Raw genomic sequence first — 23,459 nt, forward strand, 5'->3', positions numbered from 1 at the left:
TTGAATTAAACTGAGAAAAATAACCAGATATCAGATCCTGCCCTAAAAAAATACACATTGAAACAGAGGCTAAATGTGCGGAACTACAAAATTGTGCAGACTGACTGTTTAGGTCAAGGTGAGGCTCTCACAAACCTCTCAACAACTGCAAGGGCGTCAGTGAAACGTGATGCGAAAATCTCCCCGATGAAATGTTCGGCTAAGCGCCCGACAGCCTGGAGAAGGGAACTGAGGTCCCTGAGAGAGCAATGAAGTCGGCGACAATCATTTTCAGCAGTGATGTTTAGCCTGCGACCTGGAACGGCAGATGTTCGAGCTTAGGAATCAGACCACATCCACACACGATGATGTAACTGATCAAATGGATTCTTACTTGTGCCAGTGGTGACAATAAACTGCTGGAGGCCCAAGTACACATCCAAGTTTTCTTGAAGAATGGGAAACTTTGGACAAATACAAAATATTAAGTAAGGCCTAATTACCTAAAAAGTGGTACCTCTACTTATGAATGTCTCTAGTAATGAAAAATTTAGGTTACAAAATGCCTCCTTGAAAAATATTCTCCAGTTACAAAAGAAAATTCAGGATATGAAAGGCAAAAATAGGCACTACTATTCACGGCCCCCAAATTTTGCCAAATGTAAAAATCCTGTATCTTGGTTTGAAAGTGGCGTGATAGAGCTGCTCTCCCACTGGCCCAGAATCTGGCATCCCAATGGCTAGGAGGGATGTCAATCGTTACCCGTGATGCTCGTCGCTTCCCCTACGACACTCGAGCGTCACCCACTCACACGCTAGCGGACGTTGGTAAAATACAACTTTTTTGTGTTTTTTGTAACTTTAGTCATCTTTCTTCAGCCCCAAGAAACTTTCGTGGAATTATGTTGTGTGTGTGTGGGTAAATGTTTTTTTTCCTGAGCTGTCAAATGTTTGCCTCCTCCTCCGTTTCCCACGATGCCTTTCGCTTCTCACTCACCCTTTGCAGTCACCCAATACCAAATGTAAACAAACATAATTTTCATTATTTTTTACATTATGTAGTTTTAATGCTTTTGTGTGTGTGTTTTTTGGGGGGTTTGAAATGGATTTGGCTATTTACATGCAAAAAGCTCTTCTAGTTACGAAAAAAATTCATGTTATGAAACGACTTCTGGAACAAATTTTAAGTAGAGGTACCACTGTACAATGTTCCGCATAGTTTGATATTTAGCTTCAATACACTTTCATTCAAATTCATTTTTACAAATTATCCGTTACAAAAAAAATAGCACTAAGGAATCTTATTTACAATCAATGCCCCACATTTTCTTTTCAATTATAATTTCCCATAGAAAGTATTAGCACTGAAAAGAAACAATTCCTAACAAATCAATTGAGGCCCAATGATCTTGAACTCTGTTGGATAGAATTTTACACATCTCCGGACAAGTGATGTTAGCGTAAAACCCATCTTACTTGCCCAACAGAATCATGGTAAAATAAAGTGCCAACAATCAGTTTTACCAAAAACTGACGATGAAAATATCCAATCAAAGCCATGCACATGGAAAAAAAAAAAACCCATTTAGCTTTCTTACCAAGGTAGAGAATGCATGGGAAGGGAGCAGCTCCATCACCTTAGCAACAACCTCTAGACTCTGACGCAGGTACTTTTGCCATTCAGTCTGTTGCTGTGGTTACCAAATAAAAGAAATTAAGGCAGTGAAGTGCTACATTGACGACCTGGGAGTTCATCTGCAATGACGAACTGGAGTGGATGTGCGGCATGCTCTTACATCATCATCCAGCGTCTCATCATCCAGCTCTTCCAATTGAACCTGATTGTATCGAAACTGAATCCGATTCAAAACTTCTCTCAACAGAAGAACTAAGGCATCTTTGTACCTGGAATCAAACAAAACATACAACAAAATTAACCACATCTCACACATGAGTGGAGGACAAAAATGTTTTTAGATAATTTACCTGTTGAGAACACTTTCTCTGTCGGAAAGTCTGCTTTTGATTTTGGTTGTAAGAAAATCCAAAAACACACTCCATATATCCAAACAAGCAAAGTAGCCCTCGTGGGTGGACTGGGCAAAGAGCAATAAGATAAACCACGCTTGTTAGCTACAGGCCCAGCCAATATATTACGTAGATTTGAAAATATATACAACATTGCAATGATCCATACCTGGTTGAAGGTGTACTTGAAAAGCAGGGCAAGAAACTCTACAATTGGAAACTGAGGACTGGACTCAATCCGCCTCAAGTGAACACTGACAAACAGGCGCAGGAAATCAGTGAATTTTTCCAAGTAACTGGAATAGAAAGGAAAAAAAAGGAAAGATTTTAAAGTTATTACATTGAAATTTTATCTCACAAGAAGATGGTGACAGGCGAGCATACAACTGCTTTCTTGAGGAAGGAGTTGTTTAACATATCGATAACAGCTTCCATAGTGATGTCTACATTGAATTCCAGATCCATAATTCTACTTTTCTACCACTTTTCCTGCTCAAGGTCACATGAGGAGGAGACAATCCCAGATGACATTAAGAGGCAGGCTACACCTGCACGTAAGTGCACATTGAAAAACAAAAACTCTGTTTACCTTTCACACCAACGGGCAACTTCGTCTTCAATGAACCTAGCTAACGTGTTTTTGCAATGTGTAACGAAGTTATAGCTGGGAAAAACACCCAACACAAGAGAGACATGTAAACCCCACACAAAGGTCAGCGTGAAAATTTAAACCCAGAAAACATGTGCAGACGTGTTAACCACACATTCAAAAAGGGCATTTTAGAAATCATAGATTTGCAGGGTAAAAAAAAAAAAAAAAGAAAGTGCTTGTTAAATTAAAAGAGGTTGTTAGAATAATGATGCGACTGATCTGATGAATGTTATGTTGAGAGACTAACTGTTGAGATACTGACCACCACATAACAAAGAAATCTTAAAAGTATATAAAATCCACGATAACCTTTAAAGGTAGAATTAATTCAGTTCTCTTAACATTTGAATGCATGTCTAATGTAAACATTTAAATACTTTACACACTGATTGGTGATCTAAAACAAGTAGCTAAACACCAAAATTCCCAGATGCCTGATACATGTCTCAACCAATACCAGTTGCAATAAATATACAGAGAATGGAATGGGCACAGAAAGGCACAGAAGTGGCCATCCTTGGAAACGTATCAGTCCATTCATGGATCAAACACCTCTTGTGAATTTTGTTTCTCAGCTGCTTGTTAGAGAATATTTTTGAGAAGTTTAGAAATGAAATGATCACATTCAGGTTAATGAAATAGATAGCTCTAACTTTGTGAGTAGTGCAAACTATATTTCCACAACCATGAGAATGCTGCATCGAAGAGAACTGCGTTTATAAATAAATTGCCTGATTTTGATAGATACTGTCACAGACTGTTCATGATTATTACTGTACACTGGGTCCCTGCCCTTGTGGGAAATAATGACCAGGCTGGGTGATAAATATGAACAAAATCTGTGGATAATTGATGGCCATTGTAACTGCAATAAATAAATAAAATATAGAAATAAATAATTGTGAATAAGCGATAATACAAATCACCAGGGGGTGGTTCCACCCCGCAAAAAAAACAAAAAAGAAATTCAAAAATTAGTTGAATCTGAAAAGGTCTAAACGAGTGTATGCAGGAGGTCCACAGTCGTCTGTAATGGTTTCGATCTGCACTGCATCGTACTGAGAATTGGTTTAGGAAACCAAATAAAAATCCAGTTGGACCTCATTGTGCAAATTTTTTTTACACGAACCTCTCGTCAAGTTCCTGGAGCCGACTCTTGACTGTATGAGCGTTATTCTCGCGAGTGAGCCTCTGCAGGAGGAAAAAGGTCTGCTGGAACATGCGCAACAAGTACTCCTCAAAATCCATTGGCACACAGTTCTTTGACACCAGCTCGTTGACGCAGGTCATGGCGAGCACGCCAAGGCGAGAACGGTCAACTTTGCTGCCTTCACTCAATCGCCCTCCACCGTTTGACGTGGGTGGGATTGTCCCGGCATTGAGGTGTCCATTAGAAGACGAGGAGGTTGACGAGATGAAGGACTTGACCTTCACCCGGAGATCACAGCCAAAGCGTGCAAAGTGGAAGATGGATGCCAACAGAGTGGGCGTGATGCTTGTGGATAGAGGAATCCAGCTGAACAGGTGGGCCAAGCACTCCAAGACAAGACAGCAGAGCTGCTGACTCTCACTGTCCAGTGCTGCCATGGGCTGGCAGAGAAGCTTTGAGTACTGACTGCCTTGAAACAACGTGCCAAGAAGTTCCACTGAAATAATGGAGACACAAAATTGTGCATTTAACACACACCTACATTTGCGTACAATTTATTTAAAAATAATAATAATGCAATAAAACCCAAAAAATTCAATGCACTCACTACTTTCTCCTGATGAGGGTGAAGGCGGTGGCGTGGAAGCGATGATGCTGTGCTTGTCCCAGTAAGTCTCCAGGATGCCTAAAAGATGACGTTGGAAGGTAAAATTTGGTATAATGTTAACAACACCAATAAGATAATTGACAAAATATGACAAATACCCAAGTACCTTGACAAACTAGTTTTTCTTAATGTTCTCATTAAATAAAAAAAAAAAAAAAAAATCGAATTTCCTCTGTTCATATTCACTGAAATGCCGTTAACCCATTCCAGACCCCTAAACTTTTATGTATTAAAATTTAATCTAGTCATAAAAAAAGGCACTTGAGCAGAAATGTAACTGAAGCTTGATCATACTGTACTTAAAAAAAAAAAAAAAAAAAAAAAAAAAAGCAAAGTTGGGGGACTCCTGAGTCAAGGTACAACTTAATATGGGAAGCACTTTCATGTAAGGAAACAGTCCATGATGTTTCAAAGCACAATTAGTCATGCTTACCTGTCAACAGTCCAAGCACCGTGGGCACCTGATCCATTAGCAGTTTACGCAACTCATCTTTCCTGGCAACACTCAAATCCTCCCGAGGACACGCGAGTTCCTCCGAGGTAGTCTTCAGCATTACCAAGCCCAACTGTGCTAAAGCTGGGGATTGGACCAACTACAAATCACACACAAGGAAAATACAATAAATACACACACTGTGACAAGATACTTACACACGTGCAAGGGCAAAAAGGTCAGTTTGAGGTTTAGAGGAGTTGAACCAATTTTATAAAAATGACCAGTGTTAAACAATTTCACTATTATTCCAGATTTCCTTCACTTTTTCTTACCACACATATTGTGTGAGCCCGCGTGGCACAAAACCACCCGAAAAGCTTTCTGTCCAACTTCACTTACTCTTCTTTTCCTCACCCTTTCAGCAAGTCCCAATTCCTTCCACTTGTTAGTGGCCATGATTGATCTCTTTCCCTCCCAAATTTAAATAATTTTGTGATAAATTCTGAAAACTTGGGTTTTGTTTAAAAATGCTTTGTATAAAACCCTCAATATATGTAAGATTTATAAATGCCATGTCTGCTATGCAGGCAGCGCATGAACAGCATTTAAGAAATCAACCATGATCTGTTAGTCAGAGAAAAGGTGACGACTGTACATAAAGGTCACCCCCTCTCTATTTCTTGGGAGAATGGGGGGGGGGGGGGGGGGCTACTTGAACTGAGGCATTTATTCATTTTAGAGTTTTAACACCAAGAAATTATGTGTGGCTAGTATTTGGGAAAATACAAAGCTTTCAATATAAAAAGCAACAACATTTTTTTGTACACAACAACAGATATGGAAGCAAAATGTACACTACAAATGGTACTCCAAATATAAGTCGACATAAAAAGCTTGTGTACTGTGAAGACAGTTTTACTTATTTTTTGAGATTTGATTCCATATCTAGTTATTAAGACTACTTCTCCAATGTGCAGGGAATAGAATCAAATAAGAGTAGAACAAGCTGCTATTCGTCCCCCTCATTGGAGAAGGCCTCAAAAACGTCAACAGGGTCTCCAAAAACGTCAACGGGGATTACCTGGAGCGTGTTTGTAAAGAAATCGTGGTAGAACATTGGCCAATCTTGGCGACCGATGTCCACAATGACTTTACAGAGTTTGTTACGGATGAAATAGGGCACCGATTTGTGGTGTTCAAGTAGGAGTTTGGGCAAACAGCTGCGAATCTCCATTTTGTCTTGCGATGCGACACCGATCCACATCTTATTCACCAAGTTCTGCGAGTCAAGAGGACAGATAAAATGACAGCTGAGTGAAACGTGTACTACAGAATGCTTGATAACGGGTAATCTGTAATCTTAACCTTATTTTTGCATTGTGGGATCAAATTTAGAATGCAACACTGCAGACACTTAAGCATCCATCCATACATTTTCTTAGCCGCTTTTCCTCAGAAGGGTCACGGGAGTACTGGAGCCTATCCCAGCCGTCAATGGGCAGGAGGGGGTGGTACACCGTGAACTGGTTGCCAGCCAATCGCAGGGCACATTACAAACAGCCACACTCACAATTACACAGCGTGACAATTTAGAGTGTCCAATTAATGTGGCATGTTTTTTGGGATGTGGGAGGAAACCGGAGTGCCCGGAGAAAACCCACGCAGGCACGGGGAGAACATGCAAGCTCCACACAGGGAGGGCCGGGATCAAACCTGGGACCTCAGAACTGTGAGGCCAACACTTTCGAGGTGCGCCACCCCGCCCCCCCCCCCCCGCCCCCCCACTTAAGCATTATTTAAAATGTATTTTCCTAAAAGAAGGTGAACAGAAACAGCAAACGACATAACCACAGGACTGCTCACCAGTCAATTGCCCAGACAGAAACTTATTCACATTGACACCTATGTGAAATGAATCTAACATGCATGTTTTTGGAACGTGAGAGGAAGTCTTGAGCAACCCACAGAAACTTCAAACCTTTGGCAGACGCGTGACCCACATTCTTTGCCGTGCTGCTCTACTTTAACACCCCCCCCCCCAAAAAAAAAATAAATAAATAAAGGTGAACTTACTTCAAATACTGTGAGACTGTACATCATGACATACTCATTCCGGGTATTAGACAGGAAGAACAAGCAATGGCGCCATGCTCCAGTCTGCTGTGCAAAGTTATTCAGCAACTCTTCTGTAGAAACAAGGAAGTGACAATGATCACAAATGACCACCAAGAGTGTATTGCGACACTTTATTGGTGCACACGCACAGCGAAGGAAGTGCATTACAAAAGAATACAAAACAAATGTACAAAAGTAAATAAGCACAGTATGTATGGGGCAAAACAAATCTGTATTGAAAAATAATGAAACTACTTCAAAAGCATTTTGGTCTCCAAATGCTGTGGATCTTTTTCCGTCGTTGTGCTTTTTACATACCACTTGTGGAAAATGTTTTATTGACTGTTTTTCTCAAGCCTTTTAATTGTTCTTTGTCTAAATTTAATTCTTACTTGAACAACAGTACAGTGGAACCTGCAAAGTCAACCATAATCCATTACGTGATGCTGGTTGACTTCCAAGCTTTTTTTAAAAAACTTCATAGAAGCTTATCAAAACTAAATTTGTTCCAGAGTCAAATGGACCTTTCCGACCTGTTAATCACTCGTACAATAATAGCCAATCAGATAGCCGCATTGTCTTATCCCCTGGCTTGACACGTCCCTCTCGCCATATTGTCCCACAAGCAATGCTGGTTTTCAGTAGCATGCACTTGGAAAAGTTAATGTCACGAAGAAAATGATCCTCAGATGCGCTTGGGGAACGTGCAATTCTGATGAAAGATATCCTGCTACGTTACAAGGGGCCTGGTTGATTCAGTTTCCAAAGCCTAAAACACAGTCGACGAAGTGTCTACGATGGATTACGGCTTGCGGAAGAGCGCACGTACAACTAAATGTGTACAATATAAAAAAAAAACACAAGGCTGTACGTTTGAAGGTAAGTGAGGGACAAGTATCATCTCTGAGTTTGATTGAATTATTATCAACACTTTACACATTGCAAGAGAACAACTTTCACTTTGTTGTCGTACTGACCTGCTGAATGAAGTGTGTCATGTTTTATGCTGAAGGGTCGGGTTAGAGATATGTAAATGCGCCATATCATGCAAGAGGAATGCATTTGCCCAATTGTATCACATCAGACTTTTAAGACAGAGCTCTGGGTTCGATTACGAGCCAAGTCAAATGAATACACCCACTCACTTATAAAGACTACAATGATATTACTCGTGATCTTTCCAAGTAAAAAGTACTCACCCTACTTTTCATGCGCAGTACGATTCGACTTTATCCTGTTGGATTTCAATCTGAACTTTTTTTTTTTGCATCGATCGCCAACGTTTCACTGTAACTCTGACATTGTGTCCTGCTCCGTTCAAAATCTTAATTCAGTGTACATGTCCTTGCGTGAAATAGTTGAGATCTCTCTGTAGAACTTTCTTGGACAAGTCTGACGCATTTGGCAAAAAAATCATACCGCAATATTATTTGGAATATGCGTTAGAGAATCCACTTCAAACCTGTTCTGTTCAGTCCCCATTTTGGAAGCTTGTGGGACAGGGCAAATGTAGCTAAGGGGAGGCGGAGTTTAAGATCGCTAGTCGGAAAGCTCCATTGTTACAAAACGTTTAATAAATCAAGGTAATGTAACCACATGAAACTATCTTGGATAAACTACTCAGCCTCAGTACGTCCCTGTCGGATATGTAGCAGTAAGCTTTGTAGGCAAGCATTAGCTAGTCATTAGTCATTACGTTTTTGTTTGTGCATGCCGTTGCATGTTGCAGGAAGTGTGGTGGCATCAAAAAAAAAAAAATTATATATATATATATATATATATATATATATATGTGTGTGTGTGTGTGTGTGGAGCTTGCAAGAAGTCTTGCAAGGCTTGAATGTTTGAACTTCCAAGTTTTTCCACATTTTTGTTTGGGTGGACTCCAAATTGTGTGATTTTAGGAAAGTAAGTTCAACTTTTGAGGTTCCATTGTTTAACAATCAGGTGTGATGAAACGCACACATACCTATTTCACGTTTTCTTTCATTGGTTGTGCAGCTGTGAAAGAACTCCGTCATTAGGCTCTCCAGTGCACGCAAAGACGCCTCCTCTGAAGCCTGGTGATTAATGAAAAGCCAGCACACAGTGCAAAATCAGTACATTTAAATCTTAGCATAACAATAAAATGGCCAACACATTCATTAAATAATCCACACTGGCTTCAGGGCTGATAGCAATAACAATATGGCTGAAAACAGAGAGGAGGTCGTTTCGAAGAGTAGTCATTGTTACCAACTTAGCTATTTGCTCCAGTTATTTTTAACACTTGAAAACTTTTTGAAAAAAAAGTTGAGATTTTTTAAGACGATAATTATTTGGCCCTAAGTGGAAGGAATTTTTTGAAACCTTCTAAACTGCTATGTACAGGTGATTAGGGGGAATCTAAATTTAGCTAGTCCCCGTGTGAAAGCAATGATTATTACAACTCCAAAAATTATCTTGGTTATACGAAGTGAAACCAAATACTAAAAATAGGACTACCACTTCTATTTTTTATGAGTGCTTATTTAAGGCCATAATTTCCTGTGTGCAAGAGTCACAAGGACAAGCAACTGATCGTATTCTGTAGTCCACTTCATAAAGGTCTATTAAAAAAAAACACGGTAATAGATTTTGCCCAATCCTTGTAACGTGTGTCAGAAAACTGACTGGCATCACAAAAGATATCCAAACCAAAGGTTTCCCTCTTCATAATAGGATGGAAGCTCAAACAGGACATATAAAAAGGCTCCTGTTTTTTGCTCTGTTCAGTGCGTGAGAAGAGGCTACAGTTGTGGTTGGAGAACTCATGGTTGTTTCACCATGGCAACAGCATCCAAAGCCCTGAATATTCGCCAGTTTCCGGTCAAGAAGAACACTGCTGTGCTGGAGCAACCTCCTGACTCACTCTGGCTCTGTGTGCTTGCTTCCCCTCCTCCCTCTCTCAACCTCAAGGGATCTTTCAGGGGACCTCTTTTATGAAAGGAATGGGCTCAAGATGGCCATGAAAACAGAGTTGTGGAGAATCCTGAAAGAATCCGTCCAGGAGTGCATCAAAGTGTGGCAGTGAAGGCTAGGAAAGTGTGTTAGACTAAAAAGGAATAATTTCAAAGCGAAAAACTCATTTAAAATTGGGACTTGCTCTTTTCTGACATCAGTCCAGAAACATTTATGATGCACGACTTAATTTGGCAAACTATGCCAAATGAGTACAGTATATTACGATGACAGGACGCACAGTCAGAATTTTGTGCAGTAAAATGAATGACAATGTGGTTAAAACGTATCGATTAGCGTTGGACGCCTTCAAAACTATAAAACAAGGAAAAGGTGAAGATTTTATAGAGGCGCTTCTGTGGTATGCGGGTCGAAATTCCTCACATGAGCCACGACTTGCCGGGGCTTAACAAGACTGAGGAAGTGTTTAGTTTTGCAAGATGGGCGTCTTGTTGTGGAAATGGCCTAGATGTCACATCCCGTAAAATACCTGCAAACCGTTACCCGACTACAACCGGCTTCAAAGGCCTTTGCTGATAGCCGAAAGGAACTGGCTTTGTGGGAATACATGAAACTATATTAAACACCTTTTTTTTTTCATTTACTTCTTCCTGTTTCATTGATATGAATAAACTGATTTTATGACCCTGGTTAGCTTTTAGCATGAACCAAAGTAAAAGGAAATGTCCGCAAAAGAATTAGAGAAAAGTACGCTACTTTTTACTTACCATGTTTGGCTTCCTCGGATGTTTCTTTCACTTCTGTTTGTCTCAGGTTAGTGACACAAATAAGACAAAATTAAATGACAGAGGGGAGCCACCAACTGCAGTTAGCGTTAGCTAAGGTGTTGCTGGCTAACGTAATCGCAAAAGGGACTAGTCATGGTCTGCTCGCTTTAATTCGCCATTCCACGGCCAAAACACTAATATTTACTTTGCACAAAATGGAAAAAATTTACCGTCTTGAAACGTGAGCAACCTGCACTCGTTCTAGATCGCGAAGCATGTGATAAATAAAGCATACGACGTGCAACTGCTCTCCATGATGGGGCGATTTCAGTACCCCTTCATTTTCTAAAACCATTTCTTCTGGCTGACATTCACCACTGGTCCCAACCCTGGAAACAAGTATAACGCTGGTTAGCTTTTTGTGTTCCCGTGTCAAGTATCGTGACAAGAGCGTCACTTTAGGTGAATGCTAACGTTCCAGAAGCTAACCCACGATCTTTTCTAGAAAGATGAAGGCATCGTTTTTCGTTAGCTTGCCAGACGCGGACATGCTTCCAGGGTTGGCGCTTGCTCGCGACAACTTGACGTAACCGTTAATAGTTTAAAAAGCGTGCAAATATGCACGGTAAAAATAAGATTGATGAAAATAATTTCAATTCTCTGCCCGATATTGCCTCTCGTTGGCCCCTTCAAAGCTTGGGGCGGCGCAGGAATTTGTTTCGCTTAAAAGACTGTGTGATCACTTTGCCACTTCCTATTTTGCAGCCGAAATCAACCAACCGAAAGCAGTTAGTGTCAAGTTATACAAGGGAGTAAAAGCATCGACATCCGGTTGCGCCTTCCAAATTATAATTCTTCAGATGCCATTTGCGATGGATTTAATGCGCTTAGAATAAAAGACAATATTCACAGGTATCGTTAGTAAATGTAAACACAAGATCCAGTTTTCATAAGTCTGGGCTATAGAGAAGGATAACAAGACAGAAGCCTTATTTTACAAGAAAAATATCCAAGCCCTGCCATATTTTGGAAAAACACACTTGAAAGCACCCAGAAATATCTGGGAAATAATGTATGACCTTACATATTTGGTAAGCAAAAGAGGGATTTTTTTTCAAGTTTCCAAAGGTGGATATTCTGCCAGTTCCAGCAAAGCTCCTGAAGCCCACAGTAATGTGTTAGTGCAAGACATCTTTGTTAGTTTTTTTTTTGGTGGTTGATAAGCAAGTATTAGTGCATTATCAGCACAAGACTGCAGGGTGTGCCGATTATGAGAATGCCCACAAGAGCAAGGCAAATAATTGGCACCTCATTAATCATGCTTTCTGTCTCTGATAGGTTGTTTTTCTTGGGCTTGATGATTTCTTAAATATCTACATAGAAGCACAACATGTTGCGGCAAAAGAGGGATGACTTTCCCCCACCCCCCCCAGATTATTGTACTCATGTCCTACTGTCAGGTCACACTCACAGTTTTAACAAACATGGAAAAAACTTTTTACTTTTTAAAATCTTTTATTTACTGGCGTTAAATCAGTAGTTTTACTTTTCCAAGGTGCTTTTTAAAAATACAAATATCTGTACTTCTACTTCAGACAGGGTGTGACAACCTTTCCCACCTTTATCTTTTTCTTTAGCACTTGTTACGAATGATCTTGACTTCATCTGAGCTCATTTATACGGTGAGAGGCGTCGTACACCGGGGCTGGTTACCAGCCAATATGTCAAAATATACACAAACAAACATCCACACTGTTATCCACCTCAAGTACAAGAGAAAATCAATGCAATTCCAGGTGAACATTCACATAGGGCGGCACGGTGGAGCATCAGGTAAACCGTTGGCCTCACAGTTGTGAGGACCCGGGTTCAATCCTGGTCTCGCCTGTGTGGCGTTTGCATGTTCTCTTCGTGCCTGCGTGGGTTTCATCCAGGCATTCCGGTTTCCTCCCACATCCCAAAAACATGCAACATTAATTGGAGACTAAATTGCCCCAAAGTGTGATTGTGAGTGCAGCTGTTTGTCTCCATGTGCCCTGCGATTGGCTAGCAACCAGTTCAGGGTGTACCCCGCCTCCTGCCCATTGGCACTCTCCGCGACCCTCTTGAGGATAAGCGGCAAAGAAAATGGATGAAGGGCATTCACATAGGAGGGACGGAGCCAAGATTCGACCCTGAACCTTCAGAACTGTGAGCCAAACATGCTCACCACTCTCTCTTGATTTTCACCTACTATAAAAAAAATAATGGGTCAAATCTTGGTGTAAAACTGCTAATATATACAGTGTATTTCATTTCTGAGAAATGTCTCAAAAAGGTTTAATGAGAACAGAACATTTGTCCTTACATTGGACATAACAGCACAATGACATGATGATATAGTTTGGACAGCGTGACCTAACTACAGTTAAACATCCTTAAAATACTAACATTTACAACATTCAGTATAGTTATGTGTGTCCTTCTGGAGGGCAACCCACTGTGATCAATTAAGCAGTTTAATACAATACATTGTGAAGGTTACCCATTGGCGGACTTCTCATTTTTATTTGGAGCGAGTCTTCTTTGTGCTCGCATGTCGTACGCCCAGGCCCTGTCCACGCCATCTCCCTCGGTTCTGCAAGGGGTCCAGTCAGGGATGGGGAATCGGCCGGCTACCACCAAGGCGTCATCAGGAAGCTCGGCCTCCATCTTCTTCTGCAGCAGCGAAAGCTAAGTAGAAAAACGGGGTCGCAATGCAACATAATCCCAACCACAAATTTTTGACAATTACAATTTAATGCCCATATACTGATGAAGTTGTATAAGATTTCAATTTGAATTTAAAACAGATTTTAACCGTTTATTCTACTCACCACACTAGGCGCTAAAAACACAGTAATGTTCTTGCATTCTGTCAAATCCACCTAGAAGGACACACAAAAGCAGTCTGTCAATATCTTCAGTCATAAATATTACCGTACAGTCAATGAAAGTGTATTTTTTTTTAGAATATTTATAATCCCTTAAAGGCAATTTCATTTTTTACTCTACTGTACCAGTTTCACACCATGCAGAGAATCGAGATAACACATAGTAGATGCAGGCATCCGAGGAGGAATGCAGTATCAGAGTGAAGGATGCACTTCTTAAGCCAGGGCTTGGGGGTTTGGTCAAGGGCTCAAGGGCACCTCGACAGTTATATAGCGAGCAGGTTAGCATCTCTTACATTGTGTTTCAATGTGCAATCACTCTTTACGTGTATAACAATGTAATATACTCTTCTACCGTTACGATTATTGGGATTTGGTGTTTCCTAATTTTGCAAAACAAATTTCTAACCTTCCATAAATCTTCTCTCCGGTAGGACACACTGCCATGATGACCTGCTCTCCACGCATGGAAGCGAGCCAAGCCAACCAGCCAAGGGTTAAGCTCATAGCCAACAGCAGAAGTGAAGCCTTGTCGGTATGCCTCCAGGACCTTTGTTTTAAAGGTTTTAAAGACAATTAATTTTTTTTTTCTCATTTGTGTGAGCAAATGCACTGGGTTAGGGTTACTTCTCTCACACACAAGTACACACCCCACACCCCAATCTCTCACCAACACCAAACTTTAAAGTCCTGTATAAATAAAGTTGATTTTCAGATATGATGCATTTACAATGCGCCCGTCTCCAGATCCTAAATCCACAAGGACCCCTTTCCGACCTCTTAGCAATGTCATGACATTGCGCACTTGGGCTCCGCTGGCTGGTATGTATGGTACCTGGGGGACATATTAATGAATAGCTCATAAAACCAGTGATGTCGCTCAAGCAGATACTACAACATCAGATGATAATTGTTAAACAATGGCACAATACCTGTAACCTGAATGGGACTTTTCGGAAGCCTGGCTGGAGGACTGCCACCCACATGGCGTAAACAGCGAGACCAGTTCCGGCAGCGATCTGAGCAACATCCCAAAATCGGAGGTCTCTTGTCTTGAGCTCAGCAAACGCATTGTCAGGGGCGTCATCATCCATTTCTTCATCACAGGATTTTGCTATTGTACACTTCAGTTAAGAATCAATATATTTGCATAGAAGTAAAGTTAACTCAAGTCAAGTAAAGTCAAGGAAATCTCGTCAGATTTTATTCCTGGCTTTCATTTGATCATATTCACATCCTTAAGTGTTTTTGACGAAAATATTTATTTTGATTATGACGTTACAAATGCGTACAGACTCCATTAAAAAAAAAAAATCCGTGCATGTGTAGGAATGCTGCTGATGTACAAATGAATGAAGAGTCTAATAAAAACGCAGAAATTACACACACCAACTCAAAACAAAACTTCACTCACTCGTGAGGGAAAAAAATATGCTGAATTACCTTAGTAGAGCTGACAATTTAGGCGCTCAACTGCGCTGTATATATATATTTCCTCGTTGACATGTCGAATAAAACGAAAAAATATTTGTAATTAATCTCAAAATGCCAACCAAAAACTGCAATTACAATAATCTGCAGTTTACTTCGACTGACCTGGGAGGGGGACACATTAACCTGACGGACAAGTGCACTTGTAAACAATTCCGTCTGAGTTTTGTTCCGCTATCATTACGCTCACGTCAATCATTTTTAAACACAATTGTTGCATATAAAGCCGTCATATACCAATGTCAGGAGTCAACTACAAAACTTTCATTCAGATGATCCCAATCGCACCCAATGCAAAAGACACACAATTAACTGAAAACCCAGGAGAATCTTGTGCACGAGTAAACATACACAGTATCCGAACAATTATACAAGGCCCATCCCATGGAGAAAATGTGATTCGTGTGACAGATTTTTATTTAACATACTTGACTTTATAAAAGATGGATATTCTTTTGCCAACTATTCATCTTGCACACGGTCACACACAAGTTGGAATCATCGCAGATGACTTTGGGAGACTTCTGCCGTTCTGTCGGAGGTCACAGACAAAGAACAAGTCACACTTATGGATCATCTTTCAGTCTTCAATAAACAGACCATACAAGTTTTGGGACGCACCAAGAAATCCCCTGGAAAGCATAGTGACAACATGCAAACGACATATAGAAAGGCACAAGCTGGGATTCAAAACTGCAAAACTCATAAAAATACATGATGTATCAATTTTTATACAAACAGCAAAGTATTCAAATGCAGGGGTCACCAACCTCTTAAGAAACAACTTCTTGGTAATGTGTGAGTGTGAAGGGCTACCATTTCAATACACATTTTAAAAATAAATACGATCCAATTACCTGTATTCAGCCATGTCAAAACATTGATCACATCAATGATTTGTCACAATTATAAACAATGACTTGCCATAGTAAGCATTAAATCATCAACAATATGTTACACTTTATTTGTATACATTTCTAGAAGTTTTTAAATTTTTCAAGTGTGCATTTTTTTAAGATTCCTCGGAAATAATGTCCCATCATTGGTAAACTATGTTTAGAATAGGCCTGGACTCACGTGGTCCTTGGCACGGGCACTGTTAGTGACCCCTGCTGAGATATATAAAACTGACTCATTTTTTTAACCAAAAACTGAATTTGAAAAAGTCTTTCAGAAAACTTGCACAAACAGCTGTGCCTCAGTCGCTGCTTGCATCATCACTGATGATTCCGCGCAGGTTTTCCCAATCTGATACCCTTCTGGGTCCTTTCGGCGCGCCGTTTGTCTGATCGCTGTCAGAGTCAGAGTTCAACGATCGGTGATAGGTTGGGAGCGGTGGTTCGCGGTCTTCCTGCCGTGCAAAGGCTACTCTTCGTTTAGGTCGACCTGAGAAGGAATAAAGACGGTGAGGCTGGAGTACCACATGTACTGCGTGTATGTGTATATAATTGGTTGACATCTCTTTGGTCATGCCTTCTGTTCCTACAATCTCTAACAAGCAGTTCCTGTCAGGCTATGACAAGTTTTAAAATAACAATGCTGAAAAAAATTGACATTCCTTGGGGTTTTAATATGATGATACTGTCAGGTCACACTAATGGTTTTAAAATATGACAAAAAAAAGGTGTTTAAAAAAATGCAAACTCTACATTTAAATGAATTGCTTTTTATATACACACTAAGAAAGACAAGCTGTTAGCCCAGTTATGAAGTTATAGATTGAGAAAGAAATGTTACTAAAAGTCACCTTCACTATTAATGATGTTGCTGACATCCAATTCAGCAAGTTCCCGAGCTTCTTCTTTCTTGAGACGTACTTTTTTGCATTTCTCGATGGATGGTTGGCCTGTGTAAAAAGAAAATCATTTGTGCTGTTAGTTAAATCACTTCTCAGAAGTCAAATGTATAATTATACCTGGATGGGATTAACATATTGGTCCCAGATTTGGAGACACATTGGTGCAGCCGCATAGTTCGTCTTGCTCTCGAGACCACAGGACAAAATTCTGGTACCCTATGTCCATAGTCGATGAGGCGACGATACTGTGTCATGCAGAGCCGTGGAATCTACCATAATTTCCGGCCTATAAGCCGCGACTTTTTTCACACGCTTTCAACCCTGCAGCTTATGCGGTGATGCGGCTAACTTGAGCATTTTTTTCCGAACGGCCGCAAGGGGGCATTCGAACGGAAAAGGTAAGAGTGAGCCCGGCGGAATATACGTACCGAGGAAGTGACTTTTACCGGTCCGGCCCTATTAGCAGTGCACTAGCGTGTTACTGCCGTGTTTTAGTGATTTTTACCAGTATGTTTTTTTTTTTTTAAAGCAGCGGCGCTAGCGTTAGCATTAAACTCTGTGTATCGTCTTTGTAAATATCTCATGTTACAATGTGGGCACTTGCGGCTTTTACACAGCTGCGGCCTATGTATGTACCACATGGTATTTCCTTTACAAATGTACTGAGTGAGGCTACAAGGTGCACTCTGTAGTCCGGTAATAGAGACGTGCATGAATTTCTCTGGCAACTCTCTTTTAAAGTATCCTGTTTATCTCTTACTCAAACCTGAATTTGCAGATAAATCTCACTACTAAAATAAAACATCTCAGAGTTGTGTGTAGGAAAACCATTAAACTACAGAAGAGATTAATTGATGACGGGAATTAGTCTGTGTTAAGGTTTGTATCCCGACTGACCGTGAACACCGAGATCTTCCAGCTCCTTCTTTAGGACAGCCACCATGGAGCGAACAGAGCAACAGTCACCAAGGAGCTTCTTGTAATTGCGTCTCTCGCCGCAGAGCGAAATGTAGCGCTTGAGCCTCACGACTGCTTTATTGTCGTCCTGCAAAAACAATCGGAGGTATGAGATCTACATCGATATCAGCTTGAGAGCCGAGTTCAGGTTTACAGATGTTTGTTTTTGTTATTTTTAAATCGAGCTTACAGTTTTAAAAAATAGATACATTTTAGTTTATAAATCTGAGAATAAAGGGTTATGGTTAGCCTAACTATTACTAATTGCAAAGAATTTCAGGCTACAATTTTTTAGTGATAGCGTAGAGGCCCCGTAGCTCAGTGGTGAGAGCACTGGTTTGGTAAACCAGGGGTTGTGGGTTCGTATCCCACTGGGGCCTCCACTCCCTGAGAAGGGTTGCGTCAGGAAGGGCATCCGGCGTAAAAATTGTGCCAAACATATATGTGCGTTCATCTGAGATGACACGCTGTGGCGACCCCGAAAGGGACAAGCCGAAAGTAACCTCCATGGTATTTAAACACCAGAGACTAAAAGTAAAAGTCAAATGTAACAAAGAAAACTACAAATGAAAGTGCAGTACTATTACAGTCTACTTTTTCAGTTAGGATAGTTTTTCAATTATTTACACTCACCTTCTGTATTTTTACAGCATCATGTTTGTCCTTTTTTGTTGATTTATTTTTTTCGCTATCACCATTTTTCCCTTTCTTTTTATCGACTTTGGTCTGGTGTTCCTGCTCATCCTCCGAGGGCAGAGATGATGAATCTGAATCTGCTTGGTTTTCGCGCTTTTCTGCCACGGTGTTGTCCTCTAGACTCCAGAGCACGGAATCAATCATACCGTGAGTAGCGTGATGTAATACGACGAGTAAACTATAAAGTTTACGCTCTCACCTTTTTCACTCTCTTCTGATGACAGAGAGCTGTCACTCTTATTTGAGTTATTTTTATCATCGTCATCACTCTGATCAGTTTTCATTTTTTCCATTTTAGTTTTTATCTCCGTTTCTCCATCTTCAGAATCTTTGTCACACATTCCATTTGTCTTTTCACTTGATTTTGTCATTTTCTCCTCTGTATCTCCTGATCCAGTTTTACTTTGCTCTTCCTCTTCACTCTCTGCACTTTCTGCTATTTGGTTCTCTTTGTCCTCTGATTCTGAAAATAGAGTGAAATTAAAAATAACAATTTAAGTTAAAAATGTATCCATCACTGCTCACTGACGTTTTACACTAACAACATGGCTACGAAAAGTTGGCCGCAAAATTACAAATGCACTGTTGCCAACTTTGTGATATTGCGAGCAACCACATCAATAAGTTTCAAAACTTTTCCTGACCACCTATTTTCCTCAAAATAAACCGGTGAATCCATTTTCCACTGACATGCATAAAAATCAGTTTTCAATGCTTTGTGTTTGACAAGAGCGAGGTGGAAAGCATTCAGAGTCAATGGTGCTGAAGGTGGTGCCATTTATGTGTTGTGAACTAAACTAGTCACCCTCCAAACAAGCCTCTAAATGTCATGAAATGCATGATTTTTAGTATGTTATTAATAAAAAAAAAAAAAAAAAAGGCAGCCGGAATGGACCCATCCGTTTTTTCACCACACAACATGATTTTGATGTATACGTTTTTTTGTCATTCCCGCCATGAAAATCCTCTCAAGAGATTTGTTATTGAGAAGAACCAGGAAGTGATGTTAGAAGCAGACGCCCACTCAGACGGTCTCGTATGTTTCTAGTAGTTTTACCTGCTGGAAGGTAGCTCTTTGTTCCTTCGTGTTAGCCAAAATGCCGGCTCATTGTATTGCTGGATATTGCGTGAACACTCGGGAGGATAGATTCGCTCTTCATACTTTTCAAAAAGACCCGGTTCGTTGTGAAAAATGGATTGCACAGGTGCAAAGGACGAGAGCTTTGTGGGTTACAAATGACAGATAGGTGTGTATACAGCTACTAAAAAAAAAAAAAAGTTTGGAAAGGGAGGGACGTAATCCTCTCAGAATGTAACAAAAGATCCGCGTACGTAAGTCAAGGGTGCTGAATGTGTCGATGTTCCCGGACGAGGGGCACAGCTTTGGCCGGGCTGGCTCATACATACTGTCTGGGAGTCTGTTGTTAGTTAGAAGTGAGCCGCATATCATCTAAAGATGGCTCGAAACAATAGGGTAATATTGCCCCAGTCCCTTCATTCGATTGTGAGATGTTCTCCTCATTGAAGAGCTTCTGTGTCCCATAGCAAGTTGCCACAAGGTGTTTTCAATGGCAAATGTCGCGGTGTGACATAATGAATACAGGATGCAGGCAATATGGCTACCACTTGGATGTTGAATGAGACTTCCCCAACATTGCGCATGGATGACGCACCCTCCGCTGATATTTATTTTTTCGTATGGACATTGAAGTGAATAATGTTACATGCATTTTTCATTACAATATCGATTTTAGAATGTTTATAGGTACGACACTTGACCTTTAAGTATGAGTACAGTGTACCGCCTTATGTTCTTGTTTTGGTGAGGCCATCATGAAAAGAATAAGGGATCAAATGCTTGGCAACACAGGAAGATACAGCCTCTCATGGTGGGTGATGCAGGGGTCACAAGTGCCATTTTTTCAATTGTACTCAACTGGCATGAACAGAGACACCCAGAGTCTTAAAGTGCTTAAAGCATTGGATATACTGACGGGAGGTCAAGAGCTGGGCTTTTGAAAGATGTTTTTATTGCCAACAACAAACTCACCCGACTCGGTGCTCACACAACTGCGGGGCTTTTTTCCCTTGGATGCAAGCTCGTTTTCATCCTCACTTGTAGTGTCATTTTCCCTTTCTCTTTTTCTTTTGTTTTGGACATCCTCTGCCTCCGACTCACTACTGCTTCTGTGATCCTCCTAGGAGGCAAAATAAAAGACTTGGTTGTCATCTTTGACTGATTTGTTTTCGCATATCCTTAACACGACAGACATTTAGACAAAAATCAAAATACTCATTTCTATACCTGCATTTTTTGCAGTTCCTGATGAACCACTTGTTTCAGTAAACTTTGGACAGATGAACTAAGCGAGTCGCCTCCCACGTTGGCCAAATATCGCCGTTTTAAAATCCCCAAAGTCAGCGAGCTGAGTAACAAATTGCACAGATTAAAAGGATGAAAAACATATCTGTTAAATGTAGTGCATCTTGACAGTGACAATGAGTAAACAGCGGGTTTCGCTCAGCTACAACAGTTCATCACCTCACTTGGCCACCGCCCTGACTCGACTACACCAGCCCAAGTTTGCTACCTGGTGCGACAAGTGACATGTTAATGTCATCATAAATATCACGTCTACATTGGTAATGTTTGTGTAAGCTTTCGGTTACAGGCGAACCATTCCAGAAGTCCGATAAGGCTGCCCAGCCTTCGTGATGCTTGCACAAACTAAAGTATTTTCACAGGCGTTACCAAAAACAACTGAGGATCACCTCGCAGTCACTTTAGAGAGTTCTGTTTACCTTAAATCTTGTTCTGCACGGAGTTGTCCACAGACAAACCGGCGTATGCTTTTTACCTCGCTCTCAGGCACCATCTTAACTACTGGAGGGAGACGGTTCAACTAGTTCTTGGCGCCAGTCGGCGGCTTAAACTGGAAGTGACGTCAGCGTTACGCGACACTGCTCCGAATTGTTGACATTTTTCCACTACAGTACATGCAGTGCTTATGACTGTCATTTCTTTTCAACTGTAGTCAAACTCCAAGGTGTCAAAAGTACTCTATATCCTTAAAGTGTATGGAATGCCAATTTTTGAACGCAAATGATTAAATATTATATGTTCAACTGTAGTTTCCCGTATCTGAGGAACGCCTCCTTTCGTGTGGCTGAACTTTGACGTCACTGCAGAGCGACCTGCAGTTGTGGGACGAGCATTACCCTGGAGTCTCGCTTGTTGACGGCGAAGAGAAATCCTTTCGTTCCGAAAATTCCATGGTGTTTGTAAGCTAAAACCAATCCCTGAAAATGGTAAACACGTGCGTGGTTCAGTTTTGTCGCAATTCCAATTATTCTGGTCACAGTTTACATTCCTTTCCCAAAGATCCAAGCCTCAGAAGACAATGGGTCAGGTTTGTGCGAACGAAGAGAGCAAATTTTCCCAAACCCGGTCTGCAGTCCGTTATATGTAGTGAACATTTCACCCCGGACTCTTTTACTGGCGGACTCATGTCTGAGATGGGGTTTAAGTGTAAAAAACTGTTAAAAGCTGGATCAGTGCCTACCATACAGCCGGTTCCGACACCTGAACAGATCGGCGTCGCGAAAGGCACGAAACGGAAACTTGGATCAGCCGCCGAACCTGGAAACGCTCCGACAAGCTTAGCCCCCCCACAGAAAGTACCAAAACTGCGAAGAGCTTTTGTTAAAAGACGAGTTGCGGAGGTATGTTCCTGAAACAGTGTTGACATGGTCGAATGAAAGAAGCACGTGTCATTCTTTGCGAAAACTATTTCATCACCGCAAATCGTTTGATCATTCTCACCTACAAAAACAGGATAATGTTGTGTATAAATGGCGGCAGGGTGGAACTGCTGGAAAGCGTTGGCCTCACACTGCTGAGGACCCGTGTTCAATCCCGGCCCTCCCCGTGTGGAGTTTGCATGCTCTCCACGTGCCTGCGTGGGTTTCCTCCGGGCCCTCCGATTTCTTCCCACATCCAAAAAACATGCATTAATTGGACACTCTAAATTGACCCTAAGTGTGATTGTGACTCTTTGTTTTCATGTGCTTTATCCATACATTTCTTATTTTATAAACTTTGAACCTTATTTTTCAACATTACAGATATTGCAGGAAGCATCTTCTGTACAAGAGGTTGACCTCGAACCAGCAGATGCTGAATCTTTGGTACATTCCGAAAGCTGCCAGACTGAAAAAGTGCCTGGTCATAATAAAGGAACACAGTTATCTGCCCTGAAGTGCCATTATCGTTCCAAAGGTATCAATGTAGCCTGCAAGATGGTTGATAAAAGTTCCCAAACTGACAGTACCCGCACAATCTAACCTGATGTCGCAATAGACGGGGGAACGCAGACTGATCCCATTGGCTTTTTTTTTTTTCCCATTTGGTGAGAATGCTAACGCTCCCCGAAAGCAGAACCAGAATACTTCTATGTCAAGCCACTGGGTCGAATTGAGGATACAAACCCGAGTGATGCAATTAAAGGACACAGAATATCAACCTTCGAACATTTCATCAAAGGAAGCGAAACAGAAGCGGCAAAAGAAAAACCACCAGCGTCGAACCTTGTCAGTGAAATGAAGTACATAGTGTTTGAGAATAATTTAACGTATGTCCTCTATGTATTTCAACCTCAGGTGTTCTCAAAAGACTCTTATTGAAAGACCAAATCATAATTCTGTGTGAATGTTATGAGACACACAAAAAAGTGCAATAAAAATGCTATGATTCTATTTCTGTGGTGTATGTTTACGACAAATACATTAACATTTACACAAAGACAAAAAAAAAATCTGGATGGAGACCATTTAAATCCTGTGTACCCTTGACCCTCTGGATTAGGAAAGAT

General features: G+C 40.9%; 2 protein-coding genes and 1 long non-coding RNA gene across 8 annotated transcripts; 1 reads left to right on the forward strand and 2 right to left on the reverse strand.

Annotated features, from left to right (window-relative positions):
• Positions 1 to 13,039: 13,039 nt before the first annotated feature.
• antkmt (adenine nucleotide translocase lysine methyltransferase) lies at positions 13,040 to 15,268 on the reverse strand. 2 transcript variants are annotated; one of them, XM_061845582.1, is made up of 6 exons: positions 15,090 to 15,268; positions 14,579 to 14,770; positions 14,377 to 14,481; positions 14,056 to 14,196; positions 13,590 to 13,640; positions 13,040 to 13,446 (listed from the first exon to the last, which is right to left on the reverse strand). In XM_061845582.1, the coding sequence occupies exons 2-6, from the start codon at positions 14,738 to 14,740 to the stop codon at positions 13,255 to 13,257; spliced, it is 651 nt and encodes a 216-aa protein (XP_061701566.1). In that variant the 5' UTR covers positions 14,741 to 14,770; positions 15,090 to 15,268; the 3' UTR covers positions 13,040 to 13,254. The 2 variants fall into 2 exon arrangements, with proteins under 2 accessions (XP_061701566.1, XP_061701565.1); XM_061845581.1 differs by having other exon boundaries at positions 14,579 to 14,760; positions 15,090 to 15,267.
• A 381-nt stretch (positions 15,269 to 15,649) lies between these two features.
• hirip3 (HIRA interacting protein 3) lies at positions 15,650 to 22,559 on the reverse strand. Of its 4 annotated transcripts, none has more exons than XM_061845578.1 (9): positions 21,391 to 21,489; positions 21,131 to 21,179; positions 20,894 to 21,014; positions 20,639 to 20,786; positions 18,788 to 19,051; positions 18,526 to 18,704; positions 17,833 to 17,980; positions 16,885 to 16,983; positions 15,651 to 16,523 (listed from the first exon to the last, which is right to left on the reverse strand). In XM_061845578.1, exons 3-9 carry the CDS (start codon positions 20,897 to 20,899, stop codon positions 16,336 to 16,338), a joined length of 1,032 nt encoding a protein of 343 aa, XP_061701562.1. In that variant the 5' UTR covers positions 20,900 to 21,014; positions 21,131 to 21,179; positions 21,391 to 21,489; the 3' UTR covers positions 15,651 to 16,335. The 4 variants fall into 4 exon arrangements, with proteins under 4 accessions (XP_061701561.1, XP_061701562.1, XP_061701563.1 ...); XM_061845579.1 differs by lacking the exon at positions 21,391 to 21,489 and adding an exon at positions 21,267 to 21,332; XM_061845577.1 differs by lacking the exon at positions 21,131 to 21,179 and having other exon boundaries at positions 15,650 to 16,523; positions 21,391 to 21,544.
• Positions 21,621 to 23,343, forward strand: LOC133514159 (uncharacterized). Of its 2 annotated transcripts, XR_009798729.1 has the most exons (3): positions 21,621 to 21,635; positions 21,721 to 22,311; positions 22,714 to 23,343. It is a non-coding gene; the product is annotated as an uncharacterized LOC133514159 (long non-coding RNA). The 2 variants fall into 2 exon arrangements; XR_009798728.1 differs by lacking the exon at positions 21,621 to 21,635 and having other exon boundaries at positions 21,676 to 22,311.
• Positions 23,344 to 23,459: the final 116 nt, after the last annotated feature.

Source organism: Syngnathoides biaculeatus, chromosome 16 (assembly GCF_019802595.1).
Source record: "Syngnathoides biaculeatus isolate LvHL_M chromosome 16, ASM1980259v1, whole genome shotgun sequence".
NCBI lineage: Eukaryota > Metazoa > Chordata > Actinopteri > Syngnathiformes > Syngnathidae > Syngnathoides > Syngnathoides biaculeatus.